This window comes from Fringilla coelebs (assembly GCF_963513975.1).
Source record: "Fringilla coelebs genome assembly, chromosome: Z".
Classification (NCBI taxonomy): Eukaryota; Metazoa; Chordata; class Aves; order Passeriformes; family Fringillidae; genus Fringilla; species Fringilla coelebs.
This window is the reverse complement of record NC_140031.1, coordinates 12,807,928-12,825,348: the sequence shown is the minus strand read 5'-3', so window position 1 is coordinate 12,825,348 and position 17,421 is coordinate 12,807,928. Positions and strand designations below refer to the sequence as shown.

General features: G+C 41.2%; 1 protein-coding gene across 2 annotated transcripts in view; it reads right to left on the bottom strand.

Moving 5' to 3' along the window:
- Positions 1-17,421, bottom strand: part of EGFLAM (EGF like, fibronectin type III and laminin G domains) — a 74,715-nt gene that overhangs the window by 42,434 nt on the left and 14,860 nt on the right. Inside the window, exons 2-7 of one of the 2 annotated variants that reach the window (XM_084224611.1) lie at positions 16,784-16,896; positions 14,874-14,957; positions 13,744-13,770; positions 9,283-9,400; positions 8,910-9,045; positions 2,354-2,520 (exon numbers count right to left, since the gene is read on the bottom strand). In XM_084224611.1, coding sequence (XP_084080737.1) covers positions 2,354-2,520; positions 8,910-9,045; positions 9,283-9,400; positions 13,744-13,770; positions 14,874-14,957; positions 16,784-16,896 — 645 coding nt within the window. The remainder of the gene's footprint in view (positions 1-2,353; positions 2,521-8,909; positions 9,046-9,282; positions 9,401-13,743; positions 13,771-14,873; positions 14,958-16,783; positions 16,897-17,421) is intronic. The other variant, XM_084224612.1, reaches the window with a different exon arrangement.

The window sequence follows — 17,421 nt, the reverse complement described above, 5'->3', positions numbered from 1 at the left end:
TGGTTTTTTTTTTTCCTGAAACTCATCCATTAAATCATTCTTCTGAGGTTTTTAATGTTTTAGGGGAAAATAAATGTTCAGGCTATGCACAGCTTTAATGAAGAAAAATTTTCTCCTGACAAAAGTTTAGCTTTTCTACTAATATGCAGAGTACTTGTGTATCTGGCTAATATCAAGTCAGCCTCCTACACAGACACCACAAGTAAAGACAAGTGAGAGCTGCTATCAGCTAGACTATCATCTCAGCTACACTCCTCCCTTCAGAAAATCAAATAATTTATTTCTAAAGGCATGCATCCCTGACACTTTTGAGCAGCACTCCTTGCTCTGCACAAATCTGGTTGTTGTGATGACAGGTATCCAGAAGATAATGCAGGTTTCCATGGGTAGTGGCTATATGTAGTTTTTAAGCCTATTTTCAAATAATACACTGACAAAAGAACAACATTTGCATTTGCCAAAGGGTCCAGAGCACCAAAGTAGCCCCAAGTACAAGTGGCCTGGAGCGGAGCTGGAGCACACCATGGACATGGCATGGCCCTGGCCTGCAGGAGCTCTGCCTGCTCACAAGGGTCTCTGCCAAGCACTGCCAAGCCCTTGGAGCAGGGAAACCCACTTCTCAGCCACTGCAGCACCAATGTGCCTACCCTGGCCCAGCACAGGCTTTTTAAGCCAAATCAAAGAACAGTGCAAAATATACTGAATTTTCCGATCTGATCCAGGCATAGAGAACCAAGCTTATGTCCCTTATGAACCTCTCTAGAAATCAATGTTTATGCACACCAGATGTGAATTCGATTCCAAGCTCTAATGACAGAAACCCATGTTCTAGAGACATCTTGGCAGGCCTCTGCAGAACAAGCAGTTTCCAAGGCAAAGTGCCTTCCCTGGAGTACTGCAGTAACAGGCACAGCATGAGGAAGATTCCACCCTTATTAACAGAGCTAAACACTTTATCTTTTCTGACCAAAGGATGCAGCTGCTAACATCCAAAGATAAACAAGATACCAAGGAGCACACGTGTGCATGAGGCAGCAGGAGTCGACCCTGGAGGATCCATGGGCTGAGGAACTCCAGAGTACACTGCACAAGGTTTTCACAAACATTTACTTCAGAAGTTAAACTTATGAGCTCAGCAGCCATAGCAAACTGCAAGCAAACTGTTCAAGTGACTGAATTTATGACAGAGGGACAAAAGGAATGGAAACTGCCCTATTAGAGTCAATGAGAAAAGGGATTCCACAACAGAGAGGCAGTTTAGAAGTAAATCTTTATCAGGTTAAATTGGTGGATCACTAAGCATGTTGTTTATGTTTTTGCAGCATGCAAACTCTTCTTGCAGAGCTCACAGTTCTACCTGAATAATTGCTGCTCATTTTCACTAGCTAATTAGAGATGGTTTGCAATTGAGAGAGTGAGAAAAGAAAAAAAAAGACAAAAGTACTGATACACATTTTTATAGAAAAAGTTTGGAACATTAATGATATAACTCAGTCCCCATACCTTGCTGGCTTTGGCTCTGTTTCTTCTATTGTTTCTCTTTGTGACATTGGGGTTTTTGCTGTTAGAAGATATGATTTGTGCAATTCCCAATAGGCTCTGTGTTGGCTTGGTTTGGATTCTCACATACAAGCTATGAATTTGGGTGGGGTGAGGAGCAACAGCCCCTAAAAGTCAGCCTCCAGAGACAGTGGTACTGGCAGAGGATTGCATCCTCAGGAAGCCAAGCAGCAACTAGACCAACACTTACTGCAGTAGGCATGGTCTATATTGCTACACAAATGTAAATACAATAGTTAACAAGTTGGTATGTTGGCAGGTTCACCTAATATTTTTGCTATGCAGCTTCTGATCAAAAAGGGGTGCTTATTTCCTTATATCATTATTTTCATGACTGTGCTTAATAGTTAAGAGTCTTACTCCTCAGAAAACTGTACTCATTTGATTTGGTCTTTCTGAGTTGCTGAAATTATAAATGTGCTATATAAGAAAGAACAGAAAAAGTGAACAATAGACTTGTCTCTCTCATTTCTCCCCATGATATTCATTTATTAGTATTGCATGAAGCCAAAGTAGTGATCCAAAAATACCTGTCAATGACCTCCAGAGCAAAGAAATGGCATGAGAGTGATGCTGCCTGGTGTTTTCAGATCTTTGCTCATGACTGGACTTTTGACAGGGTGCTCGCTGCAAGCTCCTCAGACAGGACTGAGAGGTGTCAGAATGGAGGTGACTGTGCCTGGAGAGCAACTCTTTCCACCAGCAGGCCTCCACAGCTACCCCAGATACACTTTATTTACAGATACACTGCATTTTTGTTTGGCTTTAATAACAAAAAGGTGTCTGTACTCACTGAACGTGCGGATGATGTCGCTCGGTGTGCTGGCAGGGCTGGATCCAAAGGAGTTTGCAGCTCGGATGGCAAACTGGTACTTTGTGTTTGGGAGAAGTCCTTTGAGAACCATGGACTCCATCTGGATCTGCTCTCTTATTACCGTCCAGTTGCTGTCAAGGTCTGGCCTTGAGGATCAAACAAAGACCGGATCTTGAATAATTAAAACTGGCTGTATAAATTGGCTGCATTTATACTTTTCTAGGGAATACACTAATAAATGAGACAGAAGTCTACTAAATCATCACTGAAACCCTTTGCTCTTAAAGGATCAGACTGTGCAACCCACCATTACCAAGCTGTGAAGCCTGTGATGTCAAAACTGTATAATCATACAAACCAAATTACTCAGGTTTTGCTTATAAAATAAAGGAACAACTGACAAATTCAGTGAAGTTTATCTGTTTTGTGGATTTTTGAGTCATAGTTTTCAAGTGGGGGTCTATTACCCACAGTTCCCACCTCCCTGTGTGGCTGTATAAAGCAATCGTTTGCAATAGAGGGAAAGGTCTTGATTTATTTCTTAAGGGTTTGTGTTCTAATGCCAGTAAGTCCCTTCAAACATACACAAGCATTAGCAGATGAGAATCCAGCATTTGATCTCCCAGGTAATCAAGTTAATCCACTTACATAGGAACATAGGATCCAAAGTCTTCCCTTCAGAAACACAAACCGACAAAAAAAAAAAAAAAAAAAAAAAAAACCCCAAACCAAAAAAGCTCCAACAAAACCATCCAAAAAACCCACACAGACAACCCACAAAACCCACAGAACAATAATCTCAGAACATGGCCTGTGTAGCTGGATTTCGTAACAACATTCCTATAGCTGCTTTTGGACAATGCCTGGTTAACTCCCAGTTCATACTGGAAGCCAGCTGCCAATAAGTACTTTTCTAGGTGCCATTATATTTCAAGTGAAACCAGTATAACCATTCACATGGCAGTTTGTTATCAAGTGTTTAACGTTCATGCATACTGGCACATTGCACTTGTACTTCAAGTACTCTGAAAGAGTATTCTGATGCTTTCACACCATTTCCACTCTCTCCAAAAGTGGCCTCTTCTTATCAAAGAGATAACAAAATAAGAAGCTAAATAAATACAAACAACACAATAATGTAAACATTCACTCTAGGCCACCCAAAATATTAAAATTAAAGTTTATGAAAGTAAAATAAGGACAGAAATAGCTTTCAGAGAAAATTATTCCAGTGTTCTTGCAATATTTATTACAGGAAATAACCTCCAAGTGCACCCTGAATCTACCAGTGTTTACATAGGACTAGTTGCAAATGTCTCCAACAGTCTTCAAATTAAAAATTACAGCACAAGGCAGGCATTTTGTATTTGTTTATTTTCAGCTGGAAGGAAATGCCAAAGTTAATGTATGTTTTCTTTTAGTGGTCAATACAAGATTTATTGATCACTGAGGTCCATTGCTTTGTGCCAGCCTGGCAAATGCAGTGGCAAAGCAGTAGTTCCCAGCTGCCTGTCTCAAGTGCACAGTGGCACACAGGACATGAGTATTTCACTGTCCTGCTAAAAATAAAAACAAAATCAGACAAACGCACAAGATGTAATGATAGCTAAACAGACCATCTTAAGTCACCCTTCACCACTATTTCCTGGTAGACAGAAGAGCATTTATTTTGGCCACTCTTCCATTGTTTCCCTCCTCTGAGCTTTTGATGCCTGGGCCAAAATGAAAATATATAGTGTTTTCCAAATGAAAGCTGTTAACACTGCCTCCTTCCAAAGGCTCGCTTAGTAGTGTTTTCAATTTTCCTGTACACATCCTTTTTTGGTTCTAATTCCCATCCAAGGAATTCCTGCTAGCTCAAGGGCTGCCTCTTTGCCACAGACCTTGCCCATGTGTCCACCCAAGTGGAAACAACACACCTTTGATGAAGGGACCCAAAGGAGGCATTGCACCCTGAAAAGATCTAGGAGATAACACAAACAGCAGGCTAAGCTTCAAATACACTGACTGTCCCTCCCAACATTTCCTTCTGCAGAAGTTTATAATAAAGGAAATGCCTGCAAACATGTAAGGATCTGCAGCTGAAGGAGAGGGAAAGAGGAAGATTTATCACTTGACCTTTGCTACTTCTCCAGAATGCTCCCTGTGTGAACAAAACATTATGAGATGAAAACATGGCAAACAGATGGGGAAAGGAACAGAAATTCAGCTGGTGAGTGCATCCAGGGCAAGCCAGCTCCCATGTTCCCTGAGATGAGAACATTTTGTTGAAAACTGTCTTCCTGGTCCTTTTTTTTATGTTGTATTTCAATGTGTTGTCAGCTTTTACACTGAAAGGGCTCATTGTGATACCACTTTTCCCATTTTTCTGAAGCAGTACATTCCCCAACACAGGGACAACACCTTGCAGGGCAGCTCCAAGCACTCTATCTGTGACTGGGGAAATCACACAATTTCCATGGACATTGGCTGCTCTTGATGCAGCTGTGCCTCTCCAACACACAAATGCTATGGAGAAAGAATCTAACACAAGCCATAGTGGTTTTAAGATAATAAATATATGGCTAAAGCCAATAGGACTGGATGGGTATAAACCAAGGGCAGAATTCCATGCCAAATGTGCCCAAAACTTTGGATTATTACTTTATGCTGTAACTTGGAAACTGATTCAATTCAAGAAGGAATTCTTTCTGATGCAGAGAACAGCAATTTTATAGTCACTTGAACTTCCTTTTAAAATCACCTGGAAATTATTTAAGTGTGAGGCACCCCCTAGCAATCCAGTTTTTCTAACATTTCTGATTGTTCTTCCGTGCCATATTTGTACTCATCTCAAGGGGAAAATTCATCTTATAATGGTTTTTAGAAGTATTCCAACAAATAATAAATTTGATGACAAGTACATGCATCATTATTTGCAATGGAAAAATCTCTTGTATAATATACTGCACTACAACATATTATTTTTATTAAATATTATTATTTCACATTACTGTGACACTTAGTGCAAAATAGATCAACGGAAATGCCAGGCCATCTGTGAGGAAAGGAAAAGTGAACAATTTTGATAACTCATTCTCTTGTTAAATATTCTTCTGATAAAATCTAATGTTGTTAAGCACTTCGGTTACTTCTTCCTTCAAGGAGTTAATCTCACAAGCAGTGAGCTAAATACTGAGTCAAATATGCCTGTTTCATGCAATAATCAGGGAAACAGTATTAAAAATATTTTTTCCTAGACACTGGGAGGTGTCTCCCTGGTCAGATCTGTTATTTCAGGTTCTTTGCAAACAAAAGCAAACAATGACTGTTTGATTCAGTGCAGTGCCAGAGACAGTTCAGCAGGGAATGGATTCAGGAATAGATTTTTCTGGGAGGGAGAGGGAAGGCTTCAAACTAATCAAGAAATCTGTGCACAACATCATGCTGAATCTGCACCACCCTAACATCTGAATACTAATAAATCTCCCAGTTTTATCAGCAGAACCTGCCTAGAGTTCGATGCAGCAGTTTCATGTCACTATCAAGATACCAAAAAATTTCCTTTCCATGCCAAGATTAATATTAAAAGCTTTTGATTTCATCTACATACCAATGAGATGAAAAGAAAGTGACCTGATTGTTTTAGAGCATGTGCTGCTAAACACTTGTGGTTCTGTAGCTGCTATGTGGCTATAAAAATTCAGATAAGTTAATCACCAAGTTTAAAAGATGATGTAGGCATTCAACAGATTAAAAATTTGAGTATTTGGAGTATTTGAGTGAAAATATCCAAGACATTTTTAAGAATTAACTTTGCATAGCATCTTTAGGAAAAACCCCAAAGCTCATATGCTTAAGTCTGGGGTCTCACTTTAGAGACTTTCATAAAACTGTAATTTTTCATTAAATATTTCTCACCATTAACCAACAGAATATTCACATTGAGCCTACAAAGTTGCACAGACATATATATCTTGGTTTTATGGCACAGTCCCTTAGAACTATCCAGTGAAGAGTGAGTCTTACAGTCTCCCTCCAGACCTTCAGCATTTAGAGAAGTGGGATTGGGATCTCCTTAGCATCCTCTGTTAGTCAGCAGCATAGTAGAGCCTGAATTAGCTCAGCTCATCTTATATCTGAAGCTGCCTGCTACCCTCCACTGCCTGTAGTGAACCAACTATTTCCTTTGGTCCCCAGGGAAATCCCTTAGGCAAGTGCTTAAATAAAGCACCAAATTTAGACCCTGAGTAGAGACAGGATGCAGGCTAGCTCTGGTTCTGATTAGATTCTGGTATCTCAAAACAATTAATATATTGAGTTTTCATGAATGCAATGAATTTACCCAGTATCACAGCCGAGCAATTGAGAGGAGTGTTTTGTCCCAGCGTGTTTTTCCTATGGTTAAAATCATAAAGTTAATTCTAAGGAGATGGAAATTACTTAAACAATGTCATAGTTTTTAGACATTTGTGCTGTGCCCAAGCAAAATTACAGATTTGCATTAGAAAGTTATTAATTTTGCAAAATCACAGGAAAATGGTGTATTTCTTTGACATAAGAGGACCCAATTCTAATTTACTTGAACAGATTTGTTTTAGTCTTACATTGGTTTAATTTACTAGCTTTAACTCATGATAATACATTTTATAGTAATTAAAACTATATGCACCAAAAGACAACAAAGCTTAAAGTTAAATGTTTACCTTTAGCTGCCATTAGGGCTTATGGCTCATTGAACTTACTCCAAATATACAACCAAGCTTCCAAGTCTAAGAGAGCATAATCCCAAGATTAACAAAGGCACTTTCAACTTAGCTTTAAACCTCAAACTAAACAGTGTAATCAAAACATTTTGCTGTTAGCAAATTCTTTCCCAAAGTCTAAAGCCAATGAAACACTGAAATTTCAATCGCTTGCATCTTTTGACCTAAACAGCAGCTTTCCACTCCCTGGCTGAACAAAAACATTCAAGGGTGCACTTTCAGTGTGTCAGATGGAGATTATGGTGCCCACTTCTTCCATTAGCAGGCTCCTGGTGCTATGAAGAAGTTTACATAAGTGTCCAGGTTCCACTGTGCAGTCAAGCAGAATGCAACAAAACCCTTTCCCCATCAACTGAGCAAATGGGAGGAAAGTGATGGAGAGAGAGCAAAAAGCTCAGATAAAAATTGTGTTCAAAAAATAGATATTGAAGAAAGTTCATTTTAGGTCTACAGCAGACATTACACAAAAGAGATAAGTATCTTCAGCCCTCATGTCCTGTCTTCCAGTGCACTGAATATTGGATGGCCTCCAACTCAATATGGGGGCTTTGAGCCCAAAAACAAAGTGCATCAGTAAACAAGTAGGTTTTCAGTCTGGGTATTATTTTTGCTATATCAATATTTTTTCCTATATCAATATCTTCTAGATTGTACCCGTACTTTGAAAATCAAGTCCTTCCTGTGTGTTCTAACAACAACAATTCTTTTAAAAAAATTACCATGTTTTCCTTAAGAACAATTTTTTTGACCTTTTACACTTCAGAGTACTTTAAGAATCAATTCTCTCTTCTTTTCCAGGAACCTCAACTAAAACCTGTAATCAAGTATTTGCTCAAAGGATTAAAAGGGTGAATTTTATATTCACTGTAAGGGTAAACATTGAGACAAATAAAAATAAATAGATTTGTATGCAGATATTAGCTCCCACAAGCATATGAACAGTCAAGTACAGATACTTGTTTATGCTTGCAGATAGAATCACCTCTTCCTGGCCCTTTTTATGCAGCTTATAAAAGCAATTTGACTGGAAACTTCTGACAGTTCAGGTCTACTGCTGCGAATTTTAAGAGTTCATCATAAAAGAACAAAAAAAAAAGCACCCCACCAACACCCCACTTTTCCCCCCAAATCTAAATAGAGAGATCAACATTTCATGTAAACTTGATTATCATTAGCATAACAAAGCAAGTCTAAATTCTGCAAGCTCAAGACCAAAACGACTTTATGTTCAAGAGTGTCTGGGTCTGGCAATGTGTTATGTGATTTAGTCATTTAGGGGCTACAGTGTTGGGCTGGTGACTGGGCTGGATGATCTTGAAGGTCTCTTCCAAAACTGATATTTCTATGATACTATAACTTTTGTCAGACAAAACTACCAAACACACTGAATTTTCAGTCCTCAGATTATTTTCTAAAGAAGCCCAGGGAAACCACTCTGCCAAACACCCTTTTCTCAGCGTGGTTTGACAGCATTTGATGACAGAAGAAACTTAAAACTTCATTAATCCAGGCTGCTGTTAGAGGAAAAAGATCAAATCAGACCTTGATTTTTTTTTTCCATCAGATAGTACAACTTATTGGTGATTTTATAAGAAATTGGATACTTTCTGGCTTTGTCTTTAAATTTCCATGGTAATTCAACACACACTGAGAGGAAAACTAAGCATACAATACACAGTAAGTAAATAAATCATATCTATATGCAGTTGAATAGTGCAGCTGAGGTTAAAAAAACCCCAAAACACTACAGTGTGCAAACACTGAAATTCAGACTCCACTACCAAACTTGCCTGATAAACTCCACCATATAGTACTGGATGGGAGAACTTCCTTCACTCACTCCAGGCTTCCAGGACAATGCAACTTCTGAATCAGAAACCACCACGATCTGGGGCTGATAAGGCGGCGCAGGAGGCATGCACTTATCTAAGAGGAAGTGCAAAGGAGTAGCATTAGAGAAGCAGCTGGGTTGCTACACACAACACCCAACACCCACAGACCTAGGAATCAAATCCATAGGCTTCTCCCCTCCCGCTATCGCCCCTCTAAAACCCCGCATACGTGGAAAAGTACCAGTGATGCTACACATAACAGAGGTAAGGTGTGCGTGCTACAGACATCTGCCCTGGCAGTTTTGCAGCAGAGCCCTGCAGGCAGAGTTACCTTGGGATAAAGTTGTCACCTCCCTGGGCATGCTGGGCCGTCCTTTCCCTGCCCAGCTGTACGCTCCAACGCTAACGCGGTGCGCCGTGCCTGGCTTCAGGTCTCCAATAACAACATCCTGCCAAGGCAAGAGCAGACAAGCACGTCGTGGCAGCAGCTCTGTGTGACTGGGGAGGGTGCTGAGAGCTGGGACTCAGGGACCTGACATGGTGTTTTGCCTCTGCTCTCCTTGGAAGATTGTCCCCTGCCCAGTACAGCTCAGAAACAACAAACACAAATAGAATCATGTTTCCTCTCAAGCTGCAGCTTCGCCCCAGGGGAATCCACAAGGTCAATCTGGACCCATTTCTCAGCATAACTCATAAGGTTGCAGATATTTGCATTTTATATCCAGTTTTTCACTGGTGAAGTCAAAGACACATCTTACTCACTCTGTTGAGCCAGCTGCTAGTATTTGGTATCAGTCTGGTGTGTTTCCCCCCCCTTTTTTTTTCTTGTTTGTTTTTATTTCTCTTTTAAATTCAGAGGCCATAAAACCTCCTGAGAGTGAAGCAATTTGATGCAGTGTGAACCGATGATCCTTAATTTCTCACAGAGCAGAGCCCTATCCCATCATCTCTCACAATTTTATGAGCTCAGCTAACAGCCTTGACCTGAAGCGAGCATTTCCCTTATTTGTCCTCTGCCATAAACACAAAAAGAGCAACCCACATTCAGCTACTGTAAAGGAGGCAATACTCAGCTCCATGTGAAGAGCTAGGACTGATGAATACTCACTCTTTAGAGGAGCCTGTTCAAATCTCCCAGAAAATAGAAAACATCACCAAAACATTACATTTCATCACTGGCTGCTTCACATAGCATGGATCAGCCTCAGACATTCAGATCTGATCTTCAATGGAGAGTGTGCACATGTGTAAAGAAATTCAGTATTCTTTACCTGCAGCCTACCTGGAATGTCTATGTTAATCCCTGATTTATAAATTTTGACAGCATACAAGGAAAGAGAAATATCAGGTTCTAGACCACAGACTGTTCCGGTGTGAAAAATAAGCACTTACCTGCAAAAACCTGTTTTACAGCTATTGTTCTTCTGGTTTTCATTCTCTGATGTTAAACACATTAGTCACAGCGCATTTGAAAATGTAGAGTTCTCCTTTTTCTTCATATTGGAACAAACTTTAAATCTGCACTTCCAGTCGCATTAAAATAGCAAACAATCCCAAAATTTTATTAACTGCTAAATTTCCTTTTGATGGTGTTTTGGGAAAAAACACTTCCTCTCTACTCTTTGGGAAACTTACATTATTACTACAACATTGTTCAGCAACACCCTGCCATCTGTCATTTCTGTGGACGTGGTTTTGGAGTTCCAACACTGATTTCCTATTAACATGGATCACCTGACCACTATCTTGTTTTTCCATCACTCACCCTTGATCTGCTCGAATGATCTGGACAGGTCTGAGATGAATCTGGGATGATAACAATGCTGGAATATAACTGTCCAGAGAGAGGCAGCAAGAACACTCACTCTGAAAGATTAATCTGGGTCTTTCAGTCTCATAGCTGAAGGGACTGAGGTCTTTTACAATGTGATCTGAGAAGCCAGCTGCTGAAAACCCTGTACTTCCTCCTGGCAACAGAACTGATGCCCCTGCTCCTGCCTTTCTATCCTCCATGGCAAGGATACTGTCTGTCTGCCCTTAAACTATGTGCATTTTTTTCCAGCCAGTATTCCTCTTTATTACACTCATGCTTATGATGAAAAATCCTTAATTATCTGTCTTATTGTTTTCACACTACTCAGGAACTTGGCCCTCGGAGAGAGTTAGATATTCATGTATGTGCCTCACATTATTACCTCCAGACTCAAGTCCACAATAAACTGAACTGAGAGAATTTCTTTAAGTGCCTGGCCAGTCAAGATCACAGCCCTGATATCTACTAAGGTATTCAGCAAGTTCAATGTGTGTGCCCTCAAAACCTCAGCAAGCTGTACTCATGTCTTACACACATGGCCACCTGACTCCTTCTGGCAGTGGCATCTCCATGAACACAGCCCTGAAACACATAGTGAGTATCTCTGAAACCAAACATCTAATCTTCAAAGATCAGATTATCAGTGAATTAGTAAAAATTCAGGACACCATCAAGCTACCCTGACCTGTGCAATGTCAGGGAATACCCTCCTCACAGCAGGAACACTTTCAGATCAGATCCCGGAAAAGAAACACAGTTCCTTGTGCCCCACTGTCCAGTAGCCTTGTAGTACATATTCAATTTCTTTTTTGCTTGTATTTAGAAAGCAGGTCTCAAACCCAAGTTCTGTCCCTCTCAGAAGAGACAGAGCGGCCTCACAGATAAAAAATATAGGTAGCATGTAGAAGAGGTGTCTCCATCATTTTTGTAGTGCCCCCTCCACTCAGATTAGCTCTATATTTTGAAGCCTGATGCCCCAAACTCAACACTCAACTGCTGATGATGCTTCAATAGTCGCCAACCTCACTTTCTTGCCTTGCATGACTCTCTTGCTAAAATCCTGATAAATGACATTTGGTATTCTCATTACAATCTCACATTGTCGAATGGGATGAGGCAATGTGATGCCTTTTCTGTGGTAGGGGAGCCAATTTCACACAGATTATCCCATATATCCCTCCCTGCTCTGCCATATAGCTCGCCTTCCCTACAAGTGTGTTGAAACTGTGAGGCTCAGAAAGCTGCCTCACAGAAACCAGGATTACAAATTGTTTTCCAGAGGAATGTCTGTTTTCTGTTTTGCTTTAATCCAAAAAAACATCAAACTCTGGATTACAGCACAGCTGCAGGAACTGAGCTGGTTTTAATGACACTCTCTCCCCCGGTGACAATTCCTTCCCTGAACTACTGGTCTCAGCCGGTCACTTCCCATTTTGTACGGGTATGTTTAGTGATTTGACAGGGAGCAGTGTTGCTCTCCAGGGCTCTGTGCCCAGCCTAAAACCTCCCACCTTTAAAGCTGACTAACTTTTATTGATTTTTCTTGGGTTTATGTGTACTGGAGTTACTGCATATTATGCCCCATTAGAACAACCGCCTATACTGGACGGTACTGCATCTGCACTTCCCCTGGCTGCTGTCACTTACGTATTCTCTACTTTATGATGATATAATACACAATAATACATTATCCACTTTGCTAACACACAGGCACATAAACAGAAACAGGCAGAGCAAATCAGCTCTTGCTGCTACAGCAGTCCCACATGGCCCAGAGAAGCCTCCAAGAAAGCAGCAGGGTCATACCCAGCACCAGGAGAGGAGTGATGGAAACATTAACTATGCAGACTTAACCACAAAACTATTGCAGATTTCTGTTGAGTTTGGTATGAATACAACAGAAAGCATTTCATCGAGAACACCACTTCCTGAGGATTAATGACAGCTGGGAGCTGATTAATCCCAGCCATTCATACTTCTCCACAAGTACCCCTCAGAAGTGTTATTTTTATCAAGCAGAAAAAAAATGCCCAGCATGGAACTTCAGTTCTGAAATTCCATAATCCAGACTCAGCTCAGCTAGGATTGAACCCGATAGTCCTGGTTCAAGTGCATCCTGAGGACTCAGCCTCCTGCAGTCCAAAAAACTCCCCTTATTTCAGACCACAGAAGCTCTGTGAGCTCCCCCAACCATGTGATCGTTCTCTATTCCTAAAATAGCTCTCAGAAAACAAAAGTTTGCAAAGGCTGCTGATACTAGAGATTTCAGTTAAACACTGAAATTGCTGTCCTTCTCCCATCCAAACCCGAGCACCTCCTGCTTGCTTCCTGCTCACAATAAACCCAACCTGTTTACTGCTCACAGGAAGCAGACTGGACTGAGTGCAGGACTGGAAATAATCAATCTGATTAATTCACCAGCTGCAAAGCCATTAAGAGTTGGTATTTCTTTCAAACTTGCTTTATACTAGTAGCTAGTCTCCCACTCCTTCCTCCTGGGCGTTGCAAGGCTGGCCTCTTCCTGTGCTCCTCCTCCTCCTTGGCCCTCTCTGGACTGGCTCAGGTTTTTCCCTCTTCATCTCCTCGCCAACTGCCAGACTTGGTTCTTCCTTTCTACTGTCTGTCTGACTCTTGACTGTCCCCATAATCTCTAAATCCTCACTGCCTAGATGTATCTCATTTTTTACACAAATTTACTCCATCAAAACAAGATATCCATAAATATCTATGGTGACTAAGAAAAAGGTTTCTTCATCGCTAAAAAGGGAGCTACTTTGCCTACACGTATCCACCTTGTCCACCTGTGGATTTTGAGCTTTTTGAGACAACTATTTTGACCACAAAAGATCATGTATAAGTGCTACATAGAATCAACATTTGAGATCAACTTTTGTGTGTCTGCGGAGAGACTGAGTCAGAAACATTCAATTTTATTTTTAATCACATCTGTGAACAACTTTCATGTGAAGCAATACTTACAAAAATTGCTTGTCCTTCAAGCTGACCCTGGGAAAAAGCAAATAGGACTTGTTAAGAACTAAAATAATAAAAAGTGATGGCAAAAGCACATTAATAATGGGTCAGGGAATTAAAACAAGACCAATGCTGCAGCCTATAGCAGTCTGTGTGGCTGTTAATCATCTGCATGAGTACTGAGATACAGACTTTCCTCTCCTAGTGATTAAGAAGTACTACTGTTAGGATTAAGATTTAAAAAAAAAGCAGTGCTGTTTGATCTTTCTCAGCACTACTAGCAAAACTACTTTTTAAGAAACAAAAAAGGTGAGAAAGGAATACAGGGATAAAGATAAGAAGGGAGAAAATAATGCATGAATAAAGAAATTATATATCATGACAACAATATTGTTTTATTCACTGTGATCCCAGAATCTGCAAAAGTCGGAACTGACAACCAAAGGGTTGAAAACCTGCAGGAAATCTGAGCATGCTCCTCACTCCTAGTGAGGAAAGGGGGCAGAAACAGGGAAGGAGGAAAGAGAAGGGAAAAATGAAAAAAAAAAAAAAAAAACCAAAAAAAAACCACCCCATAACTTTCAAAGCAGTGGAGAGCAATGAGAAAAAGTATTCCTTTCAAAAACAAAATAAACATCAGCAGCTGGGTGAATCTTCTAGGATATGAACTTGCAGAACTCCAACTAAAGTGGCAGTATTTCAGGAGGCCACAGTCTCACACAGAAGCAGAAACACTCCGTGTGTTAACTCACACAGCTGTTTCAGACACTGCAATACACATACAGTGATAATGCAGCTCTCTCTCATAGACTCGTGCAGTTCCACCCCTTCCATGTGTGAAAATGCATGCATTTAAGATTAAAAGCTCTTTTTTAGTAGATTTCCTAACAAAGGCCAGTACTAGGAAGCTGAGAGCAAGTCCCAAAAGTTTTACATGACAAAATGGCAAGACAAGAAGGAGAAAAAGTGCATCACTTAAACCCAAAAATATTATGATTTCCTTTTACTTAACATCCACAAGAGATCTGGGACCTGGATCCTCACCATATTTCACAAAACTACAAGCAGACAGTTGCAAGTTTCCACTTGCATGTTCTGCTCCAGTGTTCTGATTGTGTATGAAAAGAAATACTCACCATGCTAATCATATCCAGACTCAGGGGAACATCGTGTGAGAGCTGTTTAACTGCTTTGTCACCTTCAACTTCTGAGTAAAAGACCTTGGGAAGAAGATATAGTCAAACCAGTTACAGCAATAACTCCATATTTCAGAATAACTTAACAATGGGTGCACCAGTGCATCGTTCTCACACTGAGGACAGAATTTGAGCCCATGACCCCCTGCCTTTTCCAACGCAGGAAAAGCTGAAGTCCTTTAATATTCCTTACATATTTGCTAGAAGTAGTCAGTGTGACCAAAGGACACCATCACACAGTGAACACAGTTACCTAGTGTGGAACACAGTCGTGGTGCTTGCAGCACAGGCCTGAGCTGTTCCATTGTGCATCATTTGTCTGCGGTTAACATGGACAGCTGAAGAGTTGTGGGACTAGTCTGCACTACACAGACCTCTTACTTCATGCAAGAAAGATGTTGGCATTTCATGATTATGACATTATAAAAATTGCTCTATCATAAAATGTCTCTCCATGTCTGTTGCCACGTACTGGAGACTAATGAGACAGACAATCTGCTTTCCTGTGCACATAGACCCAGAGATGCCAGAGGGTCAAGATACTACAGTGAAGACATTTTGAGTAGAGCACGACTGATGCTGCTTGTCATTGGCTTTATGATTATGCTACACACCAGCTCAAGGCTTAAAAAAAGAGGTTGAGCTCAAATGCTTGATCTGCATGCATGAAGAGTGACCACTGTGTATGACTTAGGCCACAGAGAAGGGTCAACCCAGCTACACACAGAGCCCACCTGAGGCAGCTCCTGGCCACAGCAAGTGCTTTTTGGAGTTTTAGACTACTATTTGCTAGTTCATAGCACTTACATAACAATAAAATTAACTCTGCAGCTGGGCTGCACTGGTGTCATTTACAAGACTGTGGGATAAAGGAGCATGTGTACCAGAAATACCTATTTCTCTTTGTCTTGGTGTACATTAATAGTAAGGTACTCAGTAGTATTCTGCTTCCCATCTTTTTACATAAAACTGAATTTTGGGCATTTTATTGCTGCAAATTTCAAATGTGTCCACAGAAAATGCTAATAAGAAAAACTGCTATTTTTTTTTGTTATTGTTGTTGAAGAGGAAAGCAACATGTTGCCATGGAATACCTGTTAAAACAATACCTAACAAAAATGAATGAATGGCATGTTAGTGCTCATTGCTTTTTCTTCTTGCAGACTAAAATACAGTAACCAGTTTAGCCTAGCCCTTCTGTTTTGTCCTATAGGCAGAGGGTAACATGGCAGAGGCCTGATGGGGGTCAGAGACTTCCCAAATAAATTGCTGAGTACAACAGGAAAATCATTCAGCTTCTTTAACAGAAACTGACTTCTGAGGTAGGAGGGAATAAAACAAAAGCCCTTTTGATATTTATGGCTGCAGGTGGGTTCCCAGGGATTCTGTGCAGTACAGTACCATATCTATCTAGGAAGAGATTCCATGAAACAGTCCTTCCCTTGTACCTGCTGCAAGTCTGAGAAGTTTTAGAGGCTTAGTTTGAAAACATATTCCTGCTAAAGTAATCCTCAGGCTGGAAGTACAAGTCAAAGGATCCGCAGGGCCCTCACTCGCACAGTGCAATATCGACCCGCTCTGCTCTACTTTACTGTTTTATCAGAGAGCACTGAGAGCCTTGCAGGAAAACCACAACAGAAAAGCAACCTATATCCACTGCATCCACCCCAAATGCCCATCTTGTTTCTAGAACATGAGCTGCTTGTTTTTTAGGGTCACAGCTCAGTCCGCTCAAGCCCGCTGTCCCTGGCTGCTTTCTGGGCAGTGGCAGTGTTTGAGAGGAGAAGGGGCTGTCCTGCTGCCCAGGGCGTGCAGCCTGAGGCCAGGCAGCAGCACGGAGCATCACTTACCGTGTACCCTGTGACGGTGCTGGCGTGCTGCTTTGGCATCTTCCATTGCACGCTGAACGCTGTGCAGTTCAGTGAATCCAGCAGAATATCCAGAGGAGGCCCCAACCTGTCTGCTGAAATAAAATGGCATTGTGTGAGGAGCCAAGGGACAAAGCCCCTCTCCTTCAGCTGCCTGGCAGGTATGTCTTTGAAGAACAGGTCTGTGCTGCTCTCACTCCAAACTGTCAAACACACACGGCTGCTCAGACTGGACTTGGGTGCCTCTTTCCCCTCCACCTCTGACTTCCAAGGTAGCAGTGGAACACCAGGAGAGGGGCTGCAAAGGGAAATATCTCCTCTTCCTAGTGGGCAAGCTGCTGCTTAGCTTAGGAGTAAACTCATATGCTTTTAAATAGGTTCACGAGATGTTGGATGCTCCCCAGGACCCAAAGACAGGGACACTCACACATTCCTACTGCCTGTACAGTACAGCTGTGGCACAGATCCAGACTCCTGGGAAGGTCTCCCAGGAACGGTCTGGAAGACAGCACCTCTCACACACCACATGTGTAAGTCAGTATGGACATCTCTGGGGAAGGAAAATCCAACCGTGTGGGAGAGAGCCAAGCCATGCCATGTTCCCTGGGCCCTCGCCCTTT